The sequence below is a fragment of the Chanos chanos genome, chromosome 5, assembly GCF_902362185.1.
Source record: "Chanos chanos chromosome 5, fChaCha1.1, whole genome shotgun sequence".
NCBI lineage: Eukaryota > Metazoa > Chordata > Actinopteri > Gonorynchiformes > Chanidae > Chanos > Chanos chanos.
The window spans coordinates 5,953,251-5,973,484 of record NC_044499.1 but is presented as its reverse complement, the minus strand read 5'-3'; the positions used below and the strand labels follow the sequence as shown (position 1 = coordinate 5,973,484).

At 42.7% G+C, this 20,234-nt stretch overlaps 1 protein-coding gene across 1 annotated transcript; it reads left to right on the top strand.

Annotated features, from left to right (window-relative positions):
- The first annotated feature begins 1,305 nt into the window (after positions 1-1,305).
- Positions 1,306-19,947, top strand: c5h10orf67 (chromosome 5 C10orf67 homolog). Its single transcript, XM_030773540.1, has 14 exons — positions 1,306-1,452; positions 2,240-2,383; positions 2,492-2,566; positions 2,728-2,871; positions 6,421-6,568; positions 8,003-8,061; positions 8,158-8,223; positions 11,047-11,112; positions 13,879-13,995; positions 14,157-14,239; positions 14,483-14,548; positions 14,732-14,819; positions 16,096-16,198; positions 19,817-19,947. Exons 1-14 carry the CDS (start codon positions 1,306-1,308, stop codon positions 19,945-19,947), a joined length of 1,437 nt encoding a protein of 478 aa, XP_030629400.1.
- Positions 19,948-20,234: the final 287 nt, after the last annotated feature.

Here is a 20,234-nt window from a genome sequence, read left to right as displayed (position 1 = left end):
AGTGGTAGATTAAACAACGGACTGGAATGATTTTGAAAGACTCAGAAAAGTCCATGGTGAAGCTGGTGAATAGACAGAGATGAAGATCACCAAATTTACACCAAAACTGACCCGTTACACATAAAAAGTCTGTGACGTGACCTCAGACACAGCCATCCATCAACAGTTTTTTGTCTGATTGGCAGACAAAAAGTTTGAACTTCTGCTAAACAGATTGGCCAGGATGTGGACCATGCCAAGCTGGAAGACACATATCCAAAAACATGCACAAATGCTGAACTGGATCTATTCTGATTCAAAAAACATATGTCTGATTATGAATTGGAGGACACATCCCCAAATATGCACCCCAAAATGTTAATAAATTAATGGAATTTGACATTGCTGTAGTCTAAGTGTCTGACTCCAGTCACTTTGAATGTTTCTGGTTTACCTGTTGTCAGCTTCGAAGTCAGTTTGGTGTTATAGCAACGCACAGCATGCTATTAAAAAAAAAAAAAAAAAAAAAAAAGCGTGTACGTGCCGTCAAAAGCTGTCAACCATTTCTACGTTTATTAGACAAGTGGCAGATTCTAACTGGAAATGAATGTAAAACAAAGTTTAGGGTAGGCTAGAAACACTCGTACCGTCCATGTTGGTGCTCAGTCCACCTTTTGAGATGATTTGATTTGACGTATTTGTAATATGAAAAACACAAATTAATCCTTATATCAAAATATAAACATTAATAACAAAATAACTGTATATGCAAATAACACGTGTAGGTTGTTGGTATGCCTGAAATACACTCCAATGTTAAAATCGCATCTGACGTCAGAGCTAAAGTTCAGACTCACGCTCAGTTTAGAGTTCCTTTGTGGCTAAAAGTTGCCATAGCAACCAGTTCACGCCTTTGCTGATTGTGGTAACAAATCTGTGGGAGTTAACTAGATATCTTTGTTTTTCTAGGTCAGGTGACATATTTATTTCTCCGCAGAATCATGAACCTAATCGAAAAACGACACAGTTTGTTTGTAGATGAAGAGGAGGAATATCTTTTTTCAAAAGAAGCTGGGGAAATTCTGAGGTAAATCGGTCTACGTGTGTTACCTTTACATTGTCGCGGAAGGCACGCAAGCCATTAGCTAGCGTTAACTTAAGTTCCTGTCATCTAAGTCATGCTAAGGTGACGCTAAGCTGATTTAGGACTTTATGTACCGGTATTTGACTTAATGACAATGGTGTGCCATATTTCAGCTGCAGTCGCCACTTGCTTTGCCCTAGCTTAATTCTCCATTGATATAACGTATTCCCCATCACGAATTCATGCGTTGCTCTGTATATCGACTTAGGTATTCATTAGGAAATCAGCTGTGGGCCCCATTCCTTCACAATGATGTTTGTACCCAGACTGATGTGGAAGAATTGCCAACAATCAAGCTGCTCTCTGAGACCACTGCGCAACTCACGACGGTATGACAGCACCTCTACACAAACTGCTCTTGCAAGAGACTTTCCAACAGATTCCTTGGTTTATATAGGGTTTAACAACTCTTCTACATTATGTGATACAGATCATTGTAGAATTTACAGACACTTTAGAGGTTTCTGTTCTTCTTCCTCTTCTTCTTTTCTTTCTTTCTTTCTTTCTTTTTTTTTTTTTCCTAATCGGGAGGCTTCCTTCCCTCGAAAAGAGCCCCAGAGAAAGTTGACACTCTCTGTCAGTGCATTCCACTAGATTTGCTGTGTGAATTCATTCATGCTGTTGGCCTTTTATCTCATTAGTTCAAGATTCCACTGACTTTAGCGCTGAGTGGCTGGCCCTTCGGCCGCCTAGGTCGCCTGCTGAGACGGCATATGGAGGCTTTGTGGTGACGAACAGTGCCTTCACAGAGAGTGTTCCTGAGTCCTCTGGCACACAGAGTTAAACAAATTGATTGGCAGGCTTGCAGCGTTTTGAATGCTTTTCTTCTACACGCATAATTAAGGATGATCTTAGCTTTCAGTGGACCCAAAATATTGTCCAGTTCATTATTTGGGATAGTCTCTTCCTGGTGGAATCTTTTTTTCTACTTCTTCTGCTGTATCCAAAGCCCTGGAAATGCAACCCGAAGCTCACCTCAGTTTTGTGCTGTCTCACTAAATGTTGTTGTGTTTTTACTGTGAAATACAACAGAATACAATACAGTTTTACTCCCCACTTTGCTGTTATTTGTCTTGTGGTTCTTGCTCGTGTCTTTATTATTCCGTCTTTGTTTAGAGTATGGAGATCCTCAGGAAAGAGTTAATGAGTAAAGTAAAGTTTATACTGGCTCAGAATGAGGCCAGACTACAACAAGAGGCCGAATCTCTCTACGAAAAAATTTGCAGCAAGCTAAAGAGCTTGGAGCATCACCACAAGGAGGTCTGAAACACACTGACACATGCATCTCCTTTATTAAGGCTTTGAAATGAGTTCAGACTACTTTTATGCTTTAAATATTGTGTATTATCTTTCTGTTTGTCTCTTCAGAAAGTGTCTGTTCTGCGAGCAAGTTACAAACAACAGCTTTCACAAGCTATACAAGTGGTCAGAGCCAACTATATGGTAAGATATGTGAGAAATAAGAGTAACTAGCACTGTTTTCTTTCTTTCTTTCTTTCTTTCTTTCTTTTTATTTAGATAATACACTCTTAGGCTGAGATAAGTCGACCGCCAACGTAATAACTGACGGATGCGTTTTGCGCGTTTTCCTCTTTAATTAGCAGAGGGATAAAGGAGAAACGGTGGAGGTCACCCAGAGCGAGAAGATTAGAACGAGGGACATGGTGGGCGAGATTCAGGAGAAGGATCTGCAGATCGAGTCTCTGATGGAACAGATAAAAGAGTATGAGGAGAAATTACTCACCCAGGTAACGACACACACAAAGGTAAAACTACACAGTGACGTAGAAGTGATGTTTCTGAAGAGCATCTTAATGCGGAGCATCCGCAGAAGTGTCTACATACGGTTCAACCTCACAGAGAGGTGGGGCTGACTAAGAGTGGAATGACTAAGATTAGCTTGAAAGAGTGAAGAGAGATAGTAGTGTGACGGTAGCCAGCGAGTAGAGTGCTGTGCAGTGAGTATACCTCACTCCCCCGACACCTTAAGAGGCGTACTAGCGACTGGCACTAGTGCCCATAGGTTTAAGCCTCCTTGCTAGCATGCCCGCCTCCCATCCCCAAGGTCGCCGGTTCAAGCCCAGTGGTAAACACAACGCGGAGCGAGTTACACAGGCATTCTTAAAACAAGTTATCCGAAGGGATGTCTTATGTTAGGCTTGTTGATAAATGACAAATCAGGGGTGTGCTATCCAGTTTCTCATCGTCACATGATCTGCACACACTTTTTTTCTTCTTTAGCTACTTTCAGCGATGCATCTGCAGTTCTCAATGCATCTTCCATGTATTCCCTGCAGCCTCCTTGGCCACCTAACTAAATTACTCAGTTAGTGGCTAATTTAAGACTAAATTGATTTTAATATATTTAGAATAGCTTGAAATTGCCCAGTAAATCACACACACACACACACACACACACATGCACGCGCACGTGTGCACACACACTCAGGCACAGGCACAGGCACACACACACACACACACACACCACAATAATAGATTGCCATTTAATGAACACATCTCTAAAACAGTTCACAACATATGCTTGTCATCTGCGGCTCCAAATAGTCAAACTAAATTGAGCATCTGACAGTGTTCACGGCTATAGTCTGTGTTTTGTTAGTATGAATGAATCCATGAACTTCAGAGATTGAGGACATGTAATGGAATTATTGTTCAACAACAACAACAACAACAACAACAACAACATAAAAGGCCATATTGACGCCTTGATGTTGGACTGAATCATATGCTTAAAAAGTGGCAAGAAAAAACAAACACAAAAAAATGGACTCCAAAACATTTTACTGAGTGACCACTTTTTTATTTTTCATTAAAATAATTTTAATTCGGCGTGTCCCTTCTCTTTTTTGGTATTTAAACGGCTACAATTTCATGATTCTCAAGAATAACAATGGCTTAAGATTTGTCCTATTTAGCATAAATATCCGTAGCTTGCATACTGTGTAACAAGTGGTTTTGATACCGTATTGGTAACAGTAATAGAAACCGTAAACGAGACTTTAATACCTTCTTTAGTGCCGGCTTTTCTCAGGGTCAAAGGGAATTGGGTAGAAGTCTAGTCCTACATCCAAAGCAGACATGTCCTTGTGTCTCAGACTATAAAACCAGTGTCTCATTAGTCTTTTCTGTGTGTCCACCTGAAGCTGGTACAAGAGCTACAGTGAAGAGGTCTGAGGTGCCATAAGGTGAGGTGTCATATCCCTCTGGCTCCCTCTAAAAGGTCTTCCCGGCCTCCACTGTGTGTGTGTGTGTGTGTGTGTGTTCTCTCCAACTGAAGAGCCTGCCTGTGGAGGCAGATGGCAACGAGAGAGCCTATACAAAACCTGCCACTCAAAGTGTAACAGATGAGTGCAGCTCGACAGAACTGGCCCTTTGTTTTTTGTGTTAATGAGAGCTCTCATGGCTACAGGAGAAGCGCATGGTTAATCACCTGTAATTCTACTCTGTAGCAGTTGGTGGAGCCAGAGCTGTAGGATATAGAGGTAGAGAGGTGGGGGAAGGTGTGTGTGTGTGTTTGTGTGAAAGAGAGAGAGAGAGAGAGAGAGAGACTCTTGGACAGTGTGTAGAAGTTGGACATTTGACAAGAACAGATGAAAATTTCCTCTGTGGTGTACTCTGTGGTCTGTGGTCTACTCATTCAGTACTCTTTTAGGGCTATTGACTCTGCAAAACTGCAAAAGGGAAGGAGAAAGAAAGAGAGAGGAAATGACGGAGATGGAACTAGAGAGAGAGAGAGAGAGAGATAAATAGATAGAGAGAGAGAGAGAGAGAGAGATAGAGAGAGACAGAGAGAGAGAGAGGGAGGAAGAGAAATGGGGCATCGGATGTTTGGGCAATATGATGTTTGGGTGATGTGGCACAGTAGTGTGGTCGTGGCAGGGTGGCGCTTGGCTCGGAGTCATCTGTCTCTCTACGCCAGGACCAGACACAGCTGAAGGAGTGGATGCCCACTCTTATTAGTGCTGGAGACCTGATAGAGCTATAGAGGGATCCTCTGGTCCATGACAAAGACGACCGTCTTACGCCGTCACAGTCAAAGAGTCAGGGCCTCAGCACATGGCTTCTCATAGGGTATTTCATCTGTGATCCACAACAGCCAACCATATGCAGTACTGAGCTCAGCCAAGTGTGTGTGTCTTCACACTTCAGCGTTTGTGCATGTTGTTTAAAGATCAGTGGATCGCATATCATTCAACCCACATCATGTAGTTACTGCATCATCTCAGACGGAAGACTTTTTTTTTTTTTAATGATCACAGTATACAAAATGCTGTCTGTGTTTAGCTTGAAAGAGGAAGGAAAAACAAAACAAGAAAGAGAGAAAGAAAAGAAAAAGAAAAAGAAAGAAAAAAAAAAGAAAAACTGGAAAAAGCTTTGAAAGCCTTTGAACGCCTGCACAGGCTTAAGTGTGACAGGCATGCAAAAGCCCTGTTTAATGTCGGGGGGGGGGGGCGGTGAATGGCTGCAGCGAAAGGCAGAAGAGCGAGAAAGGGCCGGGTGAGTGGCCATCACAGGGACCTGATGAGCTCCATGCTGCTCCCAGTCTGCCAAACCTCAGCTCCCTGACATGTGATGTGATCCTTGTGACACTGGCAAGATCTGCCGCTGGGGACTCAGCACAAAGGCAACAAGCAGCCCCCCCCAAGAACCCCCCCCCCCACCCCCTCCCAGCTCATCAACCCCCCTCCTCTTCCTTCTCCCCCTCTCTAGACTCTCCACCTACCCACCCACCCACCCACCCACCCACTAACTCTTCACTTCTTTTTGCCCCCAACTACCACCAGCCTTGCTTGGTTCCAGGCAACGCTTGTTAGAAATCAGGGCCCGGTCCGTGGGTGGAAAAGCTCCAGCTGCCTTCTTAGACTTCCAGAGTAAACTGACCTGAATGACAGAGGCATACAAACAGTATGATACGTTTTTATCCCTGTCAATAAAAATGTCCCCGTGAATTATGGCCTTTGTATGTAATGTACTGCCTTCTTTCTTCCGGGCAAAGGGAGGAGGAGGGGGGGGGGGGGGGCAAAGGGGGATTTGGGGGGGGGGGGGTGTCTGAAAGAAAAAAAAAAACAAAAACTTTTTTTTGTGTGTGTCTCTTTTTATCATTCGGGGGTGTGGGGGGGTGGTAGGAGGCAGAAACTTGTACGATTGCTTTGTTTCTGAATGGCGTTCATATTTGCCACGCAGCTTGAGAACCATGGCTTTTGTTTCCTGGAGTAAAAGTGAAAAGAAAAAGTGAAAAAGAAGAAAAAAAAAAAGCGACTTATGTCATTTTTCAGAACAACTCAGAGGGAGAAGAGGATGCTGAAAAAGAATGGCTGAGGGAAGAGAATAGGAGACTGAAAGATAAAATCGACTCTCTTCACGTCGAGATGGATCAGATCCACTTAGACCTGGACAGCAAAGAGGCTGAGTTGGAGGACTTAGGTATTGTTTTGTTTTTTTTTGTTTTTTTTTTGCTGCGCGTGTGTGTTTGTGTGTGTGTTTGTTTATTTATTTGTTTGTTCGTTTGTCTGTTTTATTATTCTAACAAACATCCCACAAGACCTTCAGTATGTTTTGAACGATGCTTTATTTCGTAATTCAGTGCAGCAAAACACTGCAGATCCACTCTAAATAATAAGATCCAAAATGATTCATCTCCACTAGCCTGTGTCAGGGTTGCATGAAAACATTGGTTTTTACTAAAAAGTCTTCTAATGAAAATAAATTTAATGAACTTTTATTTTATTTTATTTTATTTATTTTTTTTTTTTCAAGTGACCACTCAGTGCAGTGATAATTACAGACCCTTGTAGTTATGGAAAGTCTCATTCATACAGTGAGTGCTCCTAACACCCAGGGACAGTTTACACTCATAGTGCAATATTTGAGGACTTGTTACACTGGCTGTCATGCTGAAGTGTGTGGGAGTTCTTCAGGAGTAAGTAAACAGCAGACAGGTGTATTTTAAAGGGTCAGTCTCTCTCTCTCTCTTTTTTTTTTTTTTCTTTTTTATCTCTGTCACTGATGTTTATTCACTGCTTACGTGACATTGTACACCATCTGAACACCTTCCCCAGGGTACATCAACTGCCACCGACCAGCATCACGACCTCATCTCTGAAATTCAAACGCAAAACAGTCGCATGGGCCAAAAAAAAGAAAAGAAAAGAAAAAAAGCGTTTAATGTGCGGCGCGTTGCTGGCCACAATGGAACATCTTCTTCTTTTATCGAATCTGACTCAGAGAGCTAAAGCGTCACCTGCTAAAAGGTTTTGTATGAGCTGTGACTAACTTTAAAGGGCTGTCCTCCTGATTCCACAAATAGAAATAAAGAGACTGAGCGCAAACAACACACTTGGCCCTTGAACTTACTGGTCAGTATATGGTGTGTGTGTGTGTGTGTGTGTGTGTGTGTGTGGACTGGGTCAGGAGAATACTGGGTGTGACGGGGGACACGTCATGGACGATGAGTAGGGTCACGGGCCTTAGAATGACCTTTGGCCAAACTTAGGCCACTAAGACTTTCAGACGAACTGACTAGAAGAGTCTGAGAAGATGATCAAAGACCTGTAGATATGAGGTCATAAGCCCCCACGCCACCAACCCCTCCCCCAGCTAATGTGCTCTCTACCCTGCTAAGTGGAAATTTTGTGTTATCAGAGAATCACGTATTATTTTCACTGGCTCACTGCTTTTCCATCTTTGTTTCCATCTCTATCTCTTTCACTCACTCACCCACACACACAAACACACACACACACACACACACACGCATGTGCGCATGCCCATGCGCATGCACACACGCACACATGCACACAAACTCACACCCCCCCCCCCCCCCCTCTCTGTGTGTGTGTGTGTGTTTGTCGATGGCAGCTCTGAATGTACAGCAGCTGAAATCAAAGGCTGAGGAGGATAAAAAGGCCTTTCAAAAGGTCGGTCAATTCACCTCATAAGAACATCGCAAAACATTAAAACTCAGCATGTCTGTTTTTCTCTAAAACATACGGTGACAATTTCTTTATTTTCAGTTAACCAATGACAGTGATCTCCTGAAAGCACAGCTTCATCTCGAGAGGGAGAGTGGTAAGAAAAAGGTAAAGGCCATAATGTATATTATACGCTTTTTTTTTTTAATGTCTTCGTGAGATTTAATACTAGATTAATTATTTTTGTTGAGTAAGTTGGTTAGTTTTTCTTACTGGTGTATCTTTTCTTATATTTCCTGGTTTGTTCCCCAACACTTAGCATACTGGGGGGAAAAGCGTAACCTTTTTTCAATCAGTATTCGACCAGGAAATAATTATCTTCTCTCCCAGCTGTTTTCTGTGTGACCACATAGACAAATATGGCAACATATGTTAGATTAAAACGGTGCTCGAGTTTTCCATCAGATTTCTACACAGCATAAGACTCTTGTTAGCATTGTCAGCGGGGGGGGGGGCGAATGCCAGTAGAGAGAATTGCAGAATGTTCACCAGTTCACAGCAACTGGTGGGTGAGCGGAGACCGCTCTAGATGGTTTTATGGCGTTTTATCAGACACTGTCAAGAGAAGCTGCCGATATGGTAATAAGCCTTATTCTGACCAAATATTTGGCGTATGGAACACAAGGGAAACGCATTCGTACGTGTCAACCGGGCATTGTTTTATTGATTGTTATTGTGCCCATAAAGATAAAAATGTGTGTGTGTGTGTGTGTGTAACAGAAGTGTGTGGTGGTGAATTCATGCCAGTGTCTAAAGCGCTGAGTTTTTTTTTGTAATAGGCCATTTGGTCACAGCTCTTTGTCTGACATTTTGAATCAGCTCCATTTTGGAACGATTTCCTCTATTCATCTGTCATCACATCACATGTTTGCCTGTTAATTCACTTACTTAACCAATGAACATAATGAGCTTGTGTTGTAAATACATATCATGTTACGTGCCATTCACGGCTGTTCGCAACTTCGACTCCCGACTGAATATTCACTTAAGTGTCGCTTATCTGTTAAACTGACCAAAAAAGAAAAAAAGAAAAGTCTCAATGAATTGACAGTTGATTGCTCGCGACAATCCTGAACTAAGTGAATTTCTCTCTTTACAAAGACTGAAATTAAAATATGAACGCAGGGCCTGTTGTGAAAGGGTCTGTCAGACTCACTCTTTGAATTTGACCACACAGACTCACACAAGGTTAAAAGACTCCCACTGACCTGGCAGGGTTGCCGGGAAACCACCAGCGAGAGTCCTCTCAAGCTGGCATAATTTACCCTGTAATTAAACGCTCATATTGAACACGACTCTTCAGCCCAGTGAATGATCATACACCACAGATGTTTGGTATTGTGATAACTTGTTTGCAACATAGGCTTCTCTCATTATTTACCCCTAGCCTTCCATATTGTTTAATTGTCAGCCTGCAATGAAACAGAGATTAAACACAGAAAAGGGGACGCCTTTGCAATTCAGGAACGATGTTTAAAACGATGCTGGCAATTCATTTTTAAACCCCAGTAAAAAAAAAAAAAAAAAGAAAGAAAGAAGGGAAGAAAAGATTATTAAAAACACTTTCAGATTTTTGTGGTTCCCAGTTATCATTTTTATTCCATACACCCTCTCAAGCAAAGAGCTCATTACGCGTGGGATATTGTTTTCTTTTTGTCTGAGGCTGTGCGCGGCAGAACAGAAAACCATGCTAGTTAGAGAGTGATAGTGTGTTTTTCCTTGTCCCTTGCTGTTCTGTGTTCCTGTGAGGACACAAAACATCTGAAGATGGTTAGAGAGGTGAATGGTCCAGGAACAGATGGTGGCCTGAGACCTTCTATGAGGACTTCCACCAATATGAGGACCAAACCACCAATAAAGACCACTGTAATGTCAATTTAGAACACACATATTTAGTGTAGCAACTCAGGTCCTCTCCTCCTTTTCAATTGGCTCCCTATTGTTTGAGAGCTTTTTTTGTGTTTTGCGACTGGTAAACTCAGTGTTAAGGGCTACTGTTTTGGTTATGAAAAAAAAAAAATGTGAGAGGGAAAAAAGGAAAAGAGAATCAGATTTGGTGTCTGTAATCAGTGGTATGGAGAATGTGTTTCCATAGCCGGAGGGCGGGGGTGCAAGGGGTAAACACGGCCCGGGGCTCAGACCCCCGTTTAGCATAAAGCTCAGCTGGACGTTCAGTTAGCTCTGTGAAAAGACGACAGCCTGAACGCTAAACCACCACACTGCTGCACAGGTCAGCCACGCTACTGGATAAAGCCGGTCTAAAACAAAAGAAGAAGGGGAGAATCGTTTCATAAAGAAATGAAAAAAATGGAATCACGTAAGGGATGTTTCGAGAACGAATAATTGCAATCCGTGTATGACTGATGCGTAAAGCCTTTATCCCTCTTCTGTATAAAACTGTTCATATGTAGAACATTGTCTCAATCACATTTTCTAAATTAGAACTTTCAAAAGAAACGGCTCACCAGCCGTTCTATTGCAATATGAATTTGCATCAATTTATGGTATAGTTTATTCAGGCCTGTTTTCACTATTCACAGTTGTCAGCCAGTATGACAAAATACCGTCAATTAAACTGGACTCGGTCCAAAGCGTTGGCTTTGTTGTGCCGTGTGTTGTCTCTGGCTGAGAGATGAACTCAGAACCTGTGACGGAGCTGTGTGTTTGCAGGTGCAGCCTGTCAATGAGTCTTGTATAGGGGGCTTACTCCTACTGTCCTCCCACACTGCCTCTGGGGATGCCACAGTTACTGTCACTCAAATCCACAGCCCACAGAGCTTTCACAGAGCAACGTTCTGTCATTCCGGGACCTTCCTTAAGGGAACCAAACCATGCCCGCTCCTGCTTGTTTGTTCAATCTAGCAACAGCCCCTTCACAGAATTGGCAAAATGCCTGATGTTAAATATGTGGTTTTGTGTTTCCCCTCACAGATAAAAGAACTGCAGCAAAAAATGGAGAAGGAAATTGAAAGCATTGAGAAATCCCACAAGAGCGAGGTGAGTTTTCGGGCAGATGTTACTGTGCAAAGAATGGCACGGTACCTAGTTAAGTTACGGCACAGACCGGCTGCACCTAAATGCAGGTCGAGAGCTATCTTCAGGCGGATGTTTAAAGGTCTTGGCCTCTTGGCCGAAGGACGGTTTCCTCATCAGCGCAGACACGAGAGTCAGAGAGCAAAGAGAGTGGATAAGGCTCACAGATGACTCTCATATGTATTGATTTTCACCAAAAACTAAAGTTAAAATACAACCCTGGACAACAGTGGCCTATATTCATCAACCGCTCTGGCCTCCTGATAACTTCTCTTTTTTTTTTTTTTTTCTCCCCTCCCCTGATTTAAAGACGCAGATGTGAAGATCACACAACTTCCTTGTCATCTAAAACACATCTGATGCACTGAGACCGCTAGCTCTTCGTAGCAGAACACCTGTATATCCATTCTACACTGGATCCGTTTTGTATTTATTACTTGGCACAGTCGCGGCCAGATATCTCCCTTATAAAGCATATGCCTACGATCAACAACAAAAAAAAAGACACAGCCTTCTCATCCATTTCCCCTTTTTTTTTTTTTTATCAGTTGATATTGATTCCCAGATGCTGCATTATCTGTTGGCCCCCGTTGAGTGTTCTCTATCAGAATGGCCTGGATGCTAATCATTCATACTCCACTCTCTCTTTCTCTCTTTATGTCTCCCCGGACCATTCATGCCTTGTCAAGGGAGCGTGAGGGAACTGGCTCGGGAAGGGAGGGGGGGAGGGCAGGATGGGTAGAGGTGGGGTTGGGAAGGGGGAGGGGGGGGGGTGAGGGGGAGCTGGCGATGACTCTGTCAACACGCTGACCGCATAGAGACGGTCGTCGTGACGGCCCGGCGTTCCTGCTCGATTGCTGGGAGCGGGTGGAATGCGGCATGCAGCTGACACAACACGGCGATGTGTTGGAGTGGGTGAAGGGGTGCCGTTGAATGAGTGCGGACAATAGGCCCAGTTTAAAGTCCACTTCATAAAGGGTCCCTCCACAATACGGCCGGCCACTGTAGAGCCTGTCCATTATGGAAACCAGTGTCTCTTATCTGTTTTCTCTCTCTCTCTCTCTCTCTCTCTCTCTCTCTCTCTCTCTCTCTCTCTCCTTCTTTCTGTGTCCAGGCACCAGCCTTATCTGGCACGTGCCTTTGGCCTGTCGTCAGCCCAAGCCAGGAACTAAATTTGAGTGTTCATATTAATGCTGTTTAAGGCACCGATTCTGAGCAGAGACTTAACCTGAGCATTCACATCAATGCTGTTTAAGGCACCGATTCTGAGCAGTGTGCAAACCTAACACACACATATATATTTTGCCAAGTTTTTCTGATCAGTTTGCACTGAAAAGACAACCAGCAAATCTCATGCAGTTAGGACTGCGGAATCTCTTACCATCTTCCGCAGGAAACTAAAAACCCACCTCTTTAGAACCCACCTGTCCCCCACTGCCTAACCTCCCTTTCCTTAAAAAAACAAAAAACAGAACAAAACAAAAAAAAACCCCTTGTCTTGTATCTGTGTTTGTGAAAGTATTCCAGGGGCGCAATACGAAGGGGTAAATTGACGCTCAGTCTTATTGTGATCTCTGCTCATGAGGCATTAGAAATCCGACTGATGCACTGATTGTAAGTTGTGTCTAAAAGCGTCTGCCAAATAACAAAATTGTAAATTGTAAATTGCAAATCTGTGTGGAGATATTGAAAAATGAGTCCTGTTCTGGAAGGGAATGACCAAACACAGTGAATGTTAACCAGGCTTAATTTGACCAAACACGGTGAAGGTTAACCAGGCTTAATTTGACCAAACATGGTGAAGGCTAACCAGGCTTAATTTGTATCACCATTCAGTAACTGCTCTTATGTTCATCTAGAGCTGTGAGTATCTTATCACTACACATAAACACCTATGTCTATTACAGTCAACAGGTCTTTGGGCAGCAAGGAAATTCCTTCTTTTTCTTTTTTTTTCTTACTTGAAAGAAATAATAATAATAATAAAAAAAAAAGCCCAGCCTGATGCCCTTTTCTGTGTTGGGTTAGACTAACAAATTCAAAATCCAAAGAACTATGAGGAGAGAAAGAAAGAAAGAAAGAAAGAAAGAAAGAAAGAAAGAAAGAAAGAAAGAAAGAAAGAAATAGAAAAACCCCAAAGAACTCCCACATTCTGTTAGCCCTTCTTTTTTTTTTGGAGTCTGCTGCAGGAGGAGAGGATGTCCGAGCTGACCTGCGTTGACCTGACCTTCACACTTCTGTGAACATGCGCACTCAATCAGCCCAACATGACGTTTCACAAAGCTGGGTCAGGCCTTGATTGGACATGCCACACCAAATGGACATTTGGCATTAAGACAACCTTTTGTCAGCCCTGGAATGATATAATGACACGCAGAATGTGTGCTCTTCATTTAAATCATGTTTGAGAACAGATTTTAAAAAAGAAAAAAAAAAAAAAAAGAAGACAACAGATGGGGCAGGAAAGCCAGTTTCAATCCTTTTTTTGGCCACTGACCTTCCAAAAAGACAATAAGTTCCTCTAGACCTGTTGGCAGAGACTTTGCATTCAGACCGTGAAGAAAACAATGATTTTTAAACAATACTTAAACAAAAAAAAGTACCTCTTAAAACAGTTTAATAGCAGAGGTGAAATAACGCATAAGAAACTTAATTAGGCATTGCGTTTTCATGGTTTACAAACAAAACACAATTTCCCTTTTTTTCTTTTCTTTTTTTCTGTGTCTGCAGCAACTAGCGGTGGAAAAGAAGTATAAGGAGCAAAGACAAGCAGAGAAAGAAAGACAGAAAGAGGTGGTTCTCGCACAAGAGGCCGCTATGAAAGCGCAGGCGGCCACAGGGAGAGAGGTAAACTCATCCGTCTACGGCGTCAGAGGTCCCGTTTTCTCACGCGCTTCTTTTTTTTTTTTTTTTTTTTTATTAACATTCGGTTAGTGAAACGTTCAGAAAAAAATGCCACACATTCACTGTGTGTCCTCGATCGTCACCAACTGCTCTTTTTCTCTCAGCAATTAAGCGAAGAGACGGATTTGCTGCAAAAGCTGCACGAGTTAAGAAACACAGAGACCGTGCAGAAAAAGCTAATCATAAGGTACATGCTCTGTGTCGTTTACGCTAGCTTTGCGTCGTTTATGCTAACTGTGTCTCACTGCAACAGCGAGCATCGTTTGGCTAAGTGTTCGACCCCAGTTTAATGCTAGGCCATTACTATGAGAGTAATCTGTTTCATTGGTGTATTAGAGGGAGTTTAGAAGAGTTTTTATTAAGGGTTTTCAGACACCTTGCAAAGTGTTGTGTCATATATTTGTATCTTTCTCTGTGTTTTTCTTTCAAGGCTTGAAAAGAAGTTGGACCTTACCAATCAGATGTGGGAGAAGAAGTTTGAGATTTTGAGGGAGAGGTATAGCACCCGCACTCTCCTGAGGTCGTGTTAAACTGTGTAACACAGTGTCTGTAGCTTGGTGCACGTACACTGCCTCAACAGGACTGGGCTCTGTCACTGTCTCGGTCATTAACTCTTGAGAAGAGTCATTTTTGATTTGTTTCGTTTTTGTTTTTGTTTTCTCACGTTGTAATATTTAAGTTTCCACACCATCAAGGACGAGATGTTTCTTCGGCACATGTTACAGAGACAAGCAGCCATGCTCCATCAAGCCTCTGTCAGTTATACAGTAAGTCTCCTTTCATAGATGTCACAGTGACCAACAGGCTACCTTTTTTTTTTTTCTTTATCACTGTCATTACCAGTATTTGGGAGGTGATTCATCTTCAGCCTTATCAGATTCTGAGCAAAGCCTATGATTTCATTATTTGAATGGCGTGTGTAGTGTTTGATCATTAAGCTGCAGGCAGTGGAGGGTAATTTAATCATTACGATTGTTTTGTGTGCAGAGTAGAGGGTGAGAGGACCAAGATCTTTACTCTCTTACCCTCTTACCAACCATGACAACTGCACCTGTGCTGCTCCCCCCCCCCCCCCCCCCCCCCCCCCCCCCCCCCCCCCCCCCCAAACACACACACACACACACACACACACACACATATACACACAGTCATGCATACACACACACGTGCACACACACACACACACACACATGAACACAGAGACACACACATGCACATGCACACGCACACACACACACACACCAGCAGGCACACACGTACACACAAACACACATGCATAAACACACACATGCACATGCACGCATGTATACACACATATGCATACACGCGCACGCACACACACACACACACACACACACACACACACACACACACTGTAGAGGTTAACCGAGATCACGCTTTAACAGGTGCACCCCTATTAAGCTCCTCATCTCGGGCGTCAATTGATGATGCCTGATGAATATGCATAAGTTTGAGCTTGTCTTGTTTTTTTTTTTGTTTTGCTCTCCTCTCCACACCCCTATTGTGCCAGGGGCGAATGCACCTCAGATCACTTTATTCACTTAGGGCATGGGTGGCGGGCCTGCCCGGAAATCACCCATCACCCAGACAAAGCACACCATAAACAAGCCCACGTTATGGTGGACAAAGCACACCATAAACAAGCCTACGTCGAGTCTGAGAGGGCCGAGAAGCGTTACACTCCCCCACCCCCCCCCCCCCAGTTCAGGCTGTAACCCACCTGATGAGTGTCTAGAGTTTGCTCTTGTCCTGTTTGTGTTTTTATGCTTTGTTGAGTTGGGTTGCGCAATGCCCTCTAAGAGGTCCCAGACATCTCTTTCTCTCTCTCTCTCTCTCTCTCTCTCTCTCTCTCTCTCGCAGACGGACACGTCGAGCCCTTTTCAGGGGAGAAATTCGGTCGATGGCAGTGTGAAAAGACCAGGCGCAGGGACACCTCTTGTGAGTGAGCAAACATTCATATCAGCCTTGAATATCCTTTCAGTTTGTTTGACTAAGCTACTGATATGTGTTCCATGTTTATAGCCCGGCATAGGTGCAGGAGGGCCCCAAAAGACCGACAAGTCTGTTGGGACTACGCGTGTCCGTGCCCTGAGCCAGAGAGGCACACGTGAACTCCCGCGTCCAGGCTAGTAACCTCGCCGTCAGATAAAGTTTACACAGCCTCTCCACCTGAGGCCACTGTTATAGACTCAGAGATCAACCACATCATCACGGCAAACAAAAGAATGAAAGTAGATAAGAACACTTGGCACCCGTTCGCTTTCAGAGCAGCACCTTTTTTTATCGAAGAAGACAGAAGTAAAAAGTACCCTCGACATTTCAGAACTTTCCAGCTAGTTTCAACGATGCGTACATCTGGTGGTCGGTCAGGCCGTGGAAAGTTTCATTTCATTCATTTTACCTGGTGGGGATGAAATGATTTTTGAACTGTTTTGAATATGGTTACATCCAGTGGACACAGTACTTGAACCACGAATGACAAATTGTTTCTTATCCTTTCCTTCTAAGTCTACCATGGAGAGTAGTAATCAAACTCTATGACTCCAGTAGGGTGGAGCTTTTCCTTGTATGGCGTATATGGTCTGCAAAAAGGTTAAAGTTCCTTGAACAAATTGAATGATTCTGGGACATTTTTGTGTCTGTCACAGGTGGGTACCATCTCTGCATCGAATCTCTGCTGTTTCTTCAGAGACTCACATATTGATTTAGCCTGTGTTAGTCTGAGCAGACTTCAGACTCTCATTACTCAGATGGCCGTAACATTGACACTGCTGATTGTCAGAATCTTTTCCAAACACAGAATCAGAAATGACACAGAGAGAGAGTTGTCCTCGCTAAGCTCCCCTTAATCTCTCTCTCTCTCTCTCTCTCTCTCTCTCTCTCTTTCTCTCTCTCTTTTTTTTTGCCGCGCTATTGACTTTTTGATAATTTGGATCCAGGCTAATGAGCTTAGCCCCCATGCCGGGGGGAGGGGGAGAGCGGTTAAGTAGGAGACTTAATTCCCTTTGTCAATATGGAAGCTCTTAGACGGCAATATCAGATGGACAGAAGCTAAACAAATTAATCTGTTAGATTACACTGTCATCCTGTTGAAAGGTTTAAGTCGTCCAATAATCAAAGACAATAGATGTCTGTCATTGGTTCTAATATAGAACCCTAGCTCCCCTTCTATCTGTGTTGACGTCTACAAACTTGCACGTTTATGTTTCTCACCAGAGTGATTACCCTGAATTTTGTACATGTGTTTGTCTGTTTTTGCAGTTTGACCGGTGCGTTAGTCAGTGATGTCTACTGAGATAAAATGTGAGACTATATGGAGCGCATGGCGTACGGTCAGATGCACTAACACCATTTGAACACATATCAGCATTATGTGTCATTCAAAGTCAGCAATACATCCACTGAACAGCGCATTGCAAATATATGACTGTCGCGCCAGTTTGCAAGGAACCGACGAGTAAACAAATCAGTATACACTAAAAGTCACACGCCTGGGCAGGTCAGCCCCATGGTGTCGATGTATGTATTATAGTGTCATCTATAATACGATTATCATACATATATTTGCTCCCTCTGTTTGCTCAGACTCTCCAGACCAAACCTCATGTTTACTTTAGTAGCTTCGGGGCTGGCCTGTGACGCGCGAGATGTTCAGAGAGGGACGATAATGCAGTAGATTAGAGTGTGTCCACACGGCTGACAGGCGGCCTAGCTGGAGGACGGCAGGGGTTGAAAAGGCACTGGTCCTCAGCCCCGAAAAAGGACCTGGCCAGTGACCCCTCTCACTCAGTCAAACCTCCCCTTAACCAAAGCATGGGAATCTGCTCCATACATCACCGATGACAGCCCGTAATTGAGACGCTGGAGATAAGGCACCAGTCAGGAAGGGTCTTGACATTAGGAAAGAGTTAGCAAACATTGTTGTCACACAGCGGATTGTGTTTATTCATCGGGTCACTAATCTAAGGTTGGTCCGAATCATTTTGGCCTCGTGTTGCTCACTCTTCGTCTGCTTATTTAGACGTCTCGGCGATGACCGACCGTTGAGACGAGGTTACCAACCATAGACGCAGAACATCTCATTATGTCAACGGTAACGTTTCACGTTAACGTGAAAACGATTAAATCATCTGGAACGGCGTAATCAGTTTGATCTCAGAATACATAAACAGTACCTTGGAAAAAAGAAAAAAATAAAGAAGACAGATTTAAACGTATTTAAATTTTTGATGATTGAAAGTTTATTAATGAACTTCAGAGGGGTTTTTTTTTTTTTTTTCTTTTTTACACGCACAACATTGACAATAAAACTTTACAAATGTTACCACCGTTTAAATTTCACTTTTAACTAAGGAGTGTAAATGTTCCCCTTTTATGTAACCAGCACATAAAGGTATAAAGTCACTTAACGACACTGAAAAGAGGAGGAGGAGGGAAAGGAACTGCTAGGACACGAAAGCGTAATAAATTTTGTCCGTTTTTTTTTTTTTTTTTTTGTTCATGAATACGTCTGGCCCATATGCTTTGCCACAGAGCTATGTGAATGAGGCATTTACAGGCCCAGGCCCACCACATTAAACTCTATAACAATCTTTATTCATGGTCACTTATCAGACTCAATTAATCAAACTTAACAATAGCAATTCTGATGTGTTCAAGAAACATGAAAAGCTTAGGTCAACATCAGGGCAGCTCAGAGCTGTGCTTTCAAACTCCTCTCGTTTTGCCACTCCCCTGGATCAAAATAAATACATACAGAAATAAATAAACCCATTAAGAAATTAATTAACGATTTCGCTCCTGCTTTAAGAAATCCACAGAAAAAAAAACAACAACAAAAAACCAAAAAAAAAAACAAAATCAAGAAATCAAAGCTCACTGAAAACAAACAACTTTGAGAGATCATAAAAAAGCCCTTGTGTTGTGGGCCACAAAGCCCTGCGGTTGATAAAAAGCCTGTGAGGCAGCCCTAAAGGAGCATGTCCTCTGCGCTGCTATGTGAATGGCATTGTTATGGCAATTCCACAGAGCTGAAAAGGGGTAACCACTGGTTTGATTTGGTTACACGGTGCGGATAAGTTCCCCCTCCCACCGCCTTGGTGTCTATGGAGGGTCCGTGACCTGTTTACAATCGGCCAGAGAAATGTCATGTCGCCCCTCCCACAGGCAGGACTCACATTCATTTGATTGGTACAAAAAATGACTTGGGATGGTTAAAAGCTCTGCATCACAATTTATAGGTCTGTAACAACAAGGAAATGCATTATATGGCAGGGAAAAAAAATCCTCAGATGTTTTGTGGTAATATGAGCTTTGAAAAGTCAGCACTTTTATCATGCACTAGCTTTGAAAACTCAGTCTTTTCACTGGGAAATGCCTTAACATTTTATTGCTGTTATTGCTGACAAACATCCTCTTCGACTTGATTAAACTTCCTTTAACTGAGAGCTGTATTCTGTTTAATCCAGGGATCCTAGCTTGTTTAGAATCTGTATTAAATGCAAGCATTCTCTGATTGACACTTCTGTTTAATTCTAGAATCCCAGTTTCTATAGAATCTACATTAAAGGCAAATGTTCTGTTATTGACAGCTCTGTTCTGTTTAATTCTAGAATCCAAATTTGTATCTTCATTAAACACAAACTTTCTCTGTTTGACACTTTTTAATTCTGGAATCCCAGTTTGCAGAGAATCTGCATGAATTGCAGACATTGTCTGACACCTGTTATCTGTTGAATTTCAGAATCCCGTTTGGAGGCAGAAGCTGAGACTGATGAAGACTTGGGTGCGATTCTTCCTCTGTCCCTTCCACTTCCTTCAAACAGGCAAAACCCTGCTTCTGCAGTTCTCAACACCAATGAGTCTCCACAGTGATATCACAAACACACTTTAAAAAAAAAAAAAAGTTCTCCATTTTTTGTTTTTAGCTAGTTTTTACCTATGGTTCACCATCGGTCTGCATAGCATAAAATATAAGAAATAAACCAGCATGCTGGGTCAGGTACTCACAAGGAAAACCTGTTCTGTATCATGACTGTAATACTTAAAATGATTTAAAAAAAAAAAAAAAGTACTGTAACTAAGTGTGTTCATGATCAGTTTGTTCACACATTGAGAATGATCCAGTTTTGCTGTTGTGTTGTATTAGAGGAGATGCGGTG

Bases quoted from the DNA above. Each gene is read 5' to 3' on its own strand.
- c5h10orf67 (XM_030773540.1), top strand. From the start codon at position 1,306: ATGCGTTGCTCTGTATATCGACTTAGGTATTCATTAGGAAATCAGCTG. The intron at 8,062-8,157 runs GTCGGTCAATTC...CTTTATTTTCAG, and splicing joins ATAAAAAGGCCTTTCAAAAG to TTAACCAATGACAGTGATCT. The intron at 14,820-16,095 runs GTAAGTCTCCTT...CCATGTTTATAG, and splicing joins AAGCCTCTGTCAGTTATACA to CCCGGCATAGGTGCAGGAGG.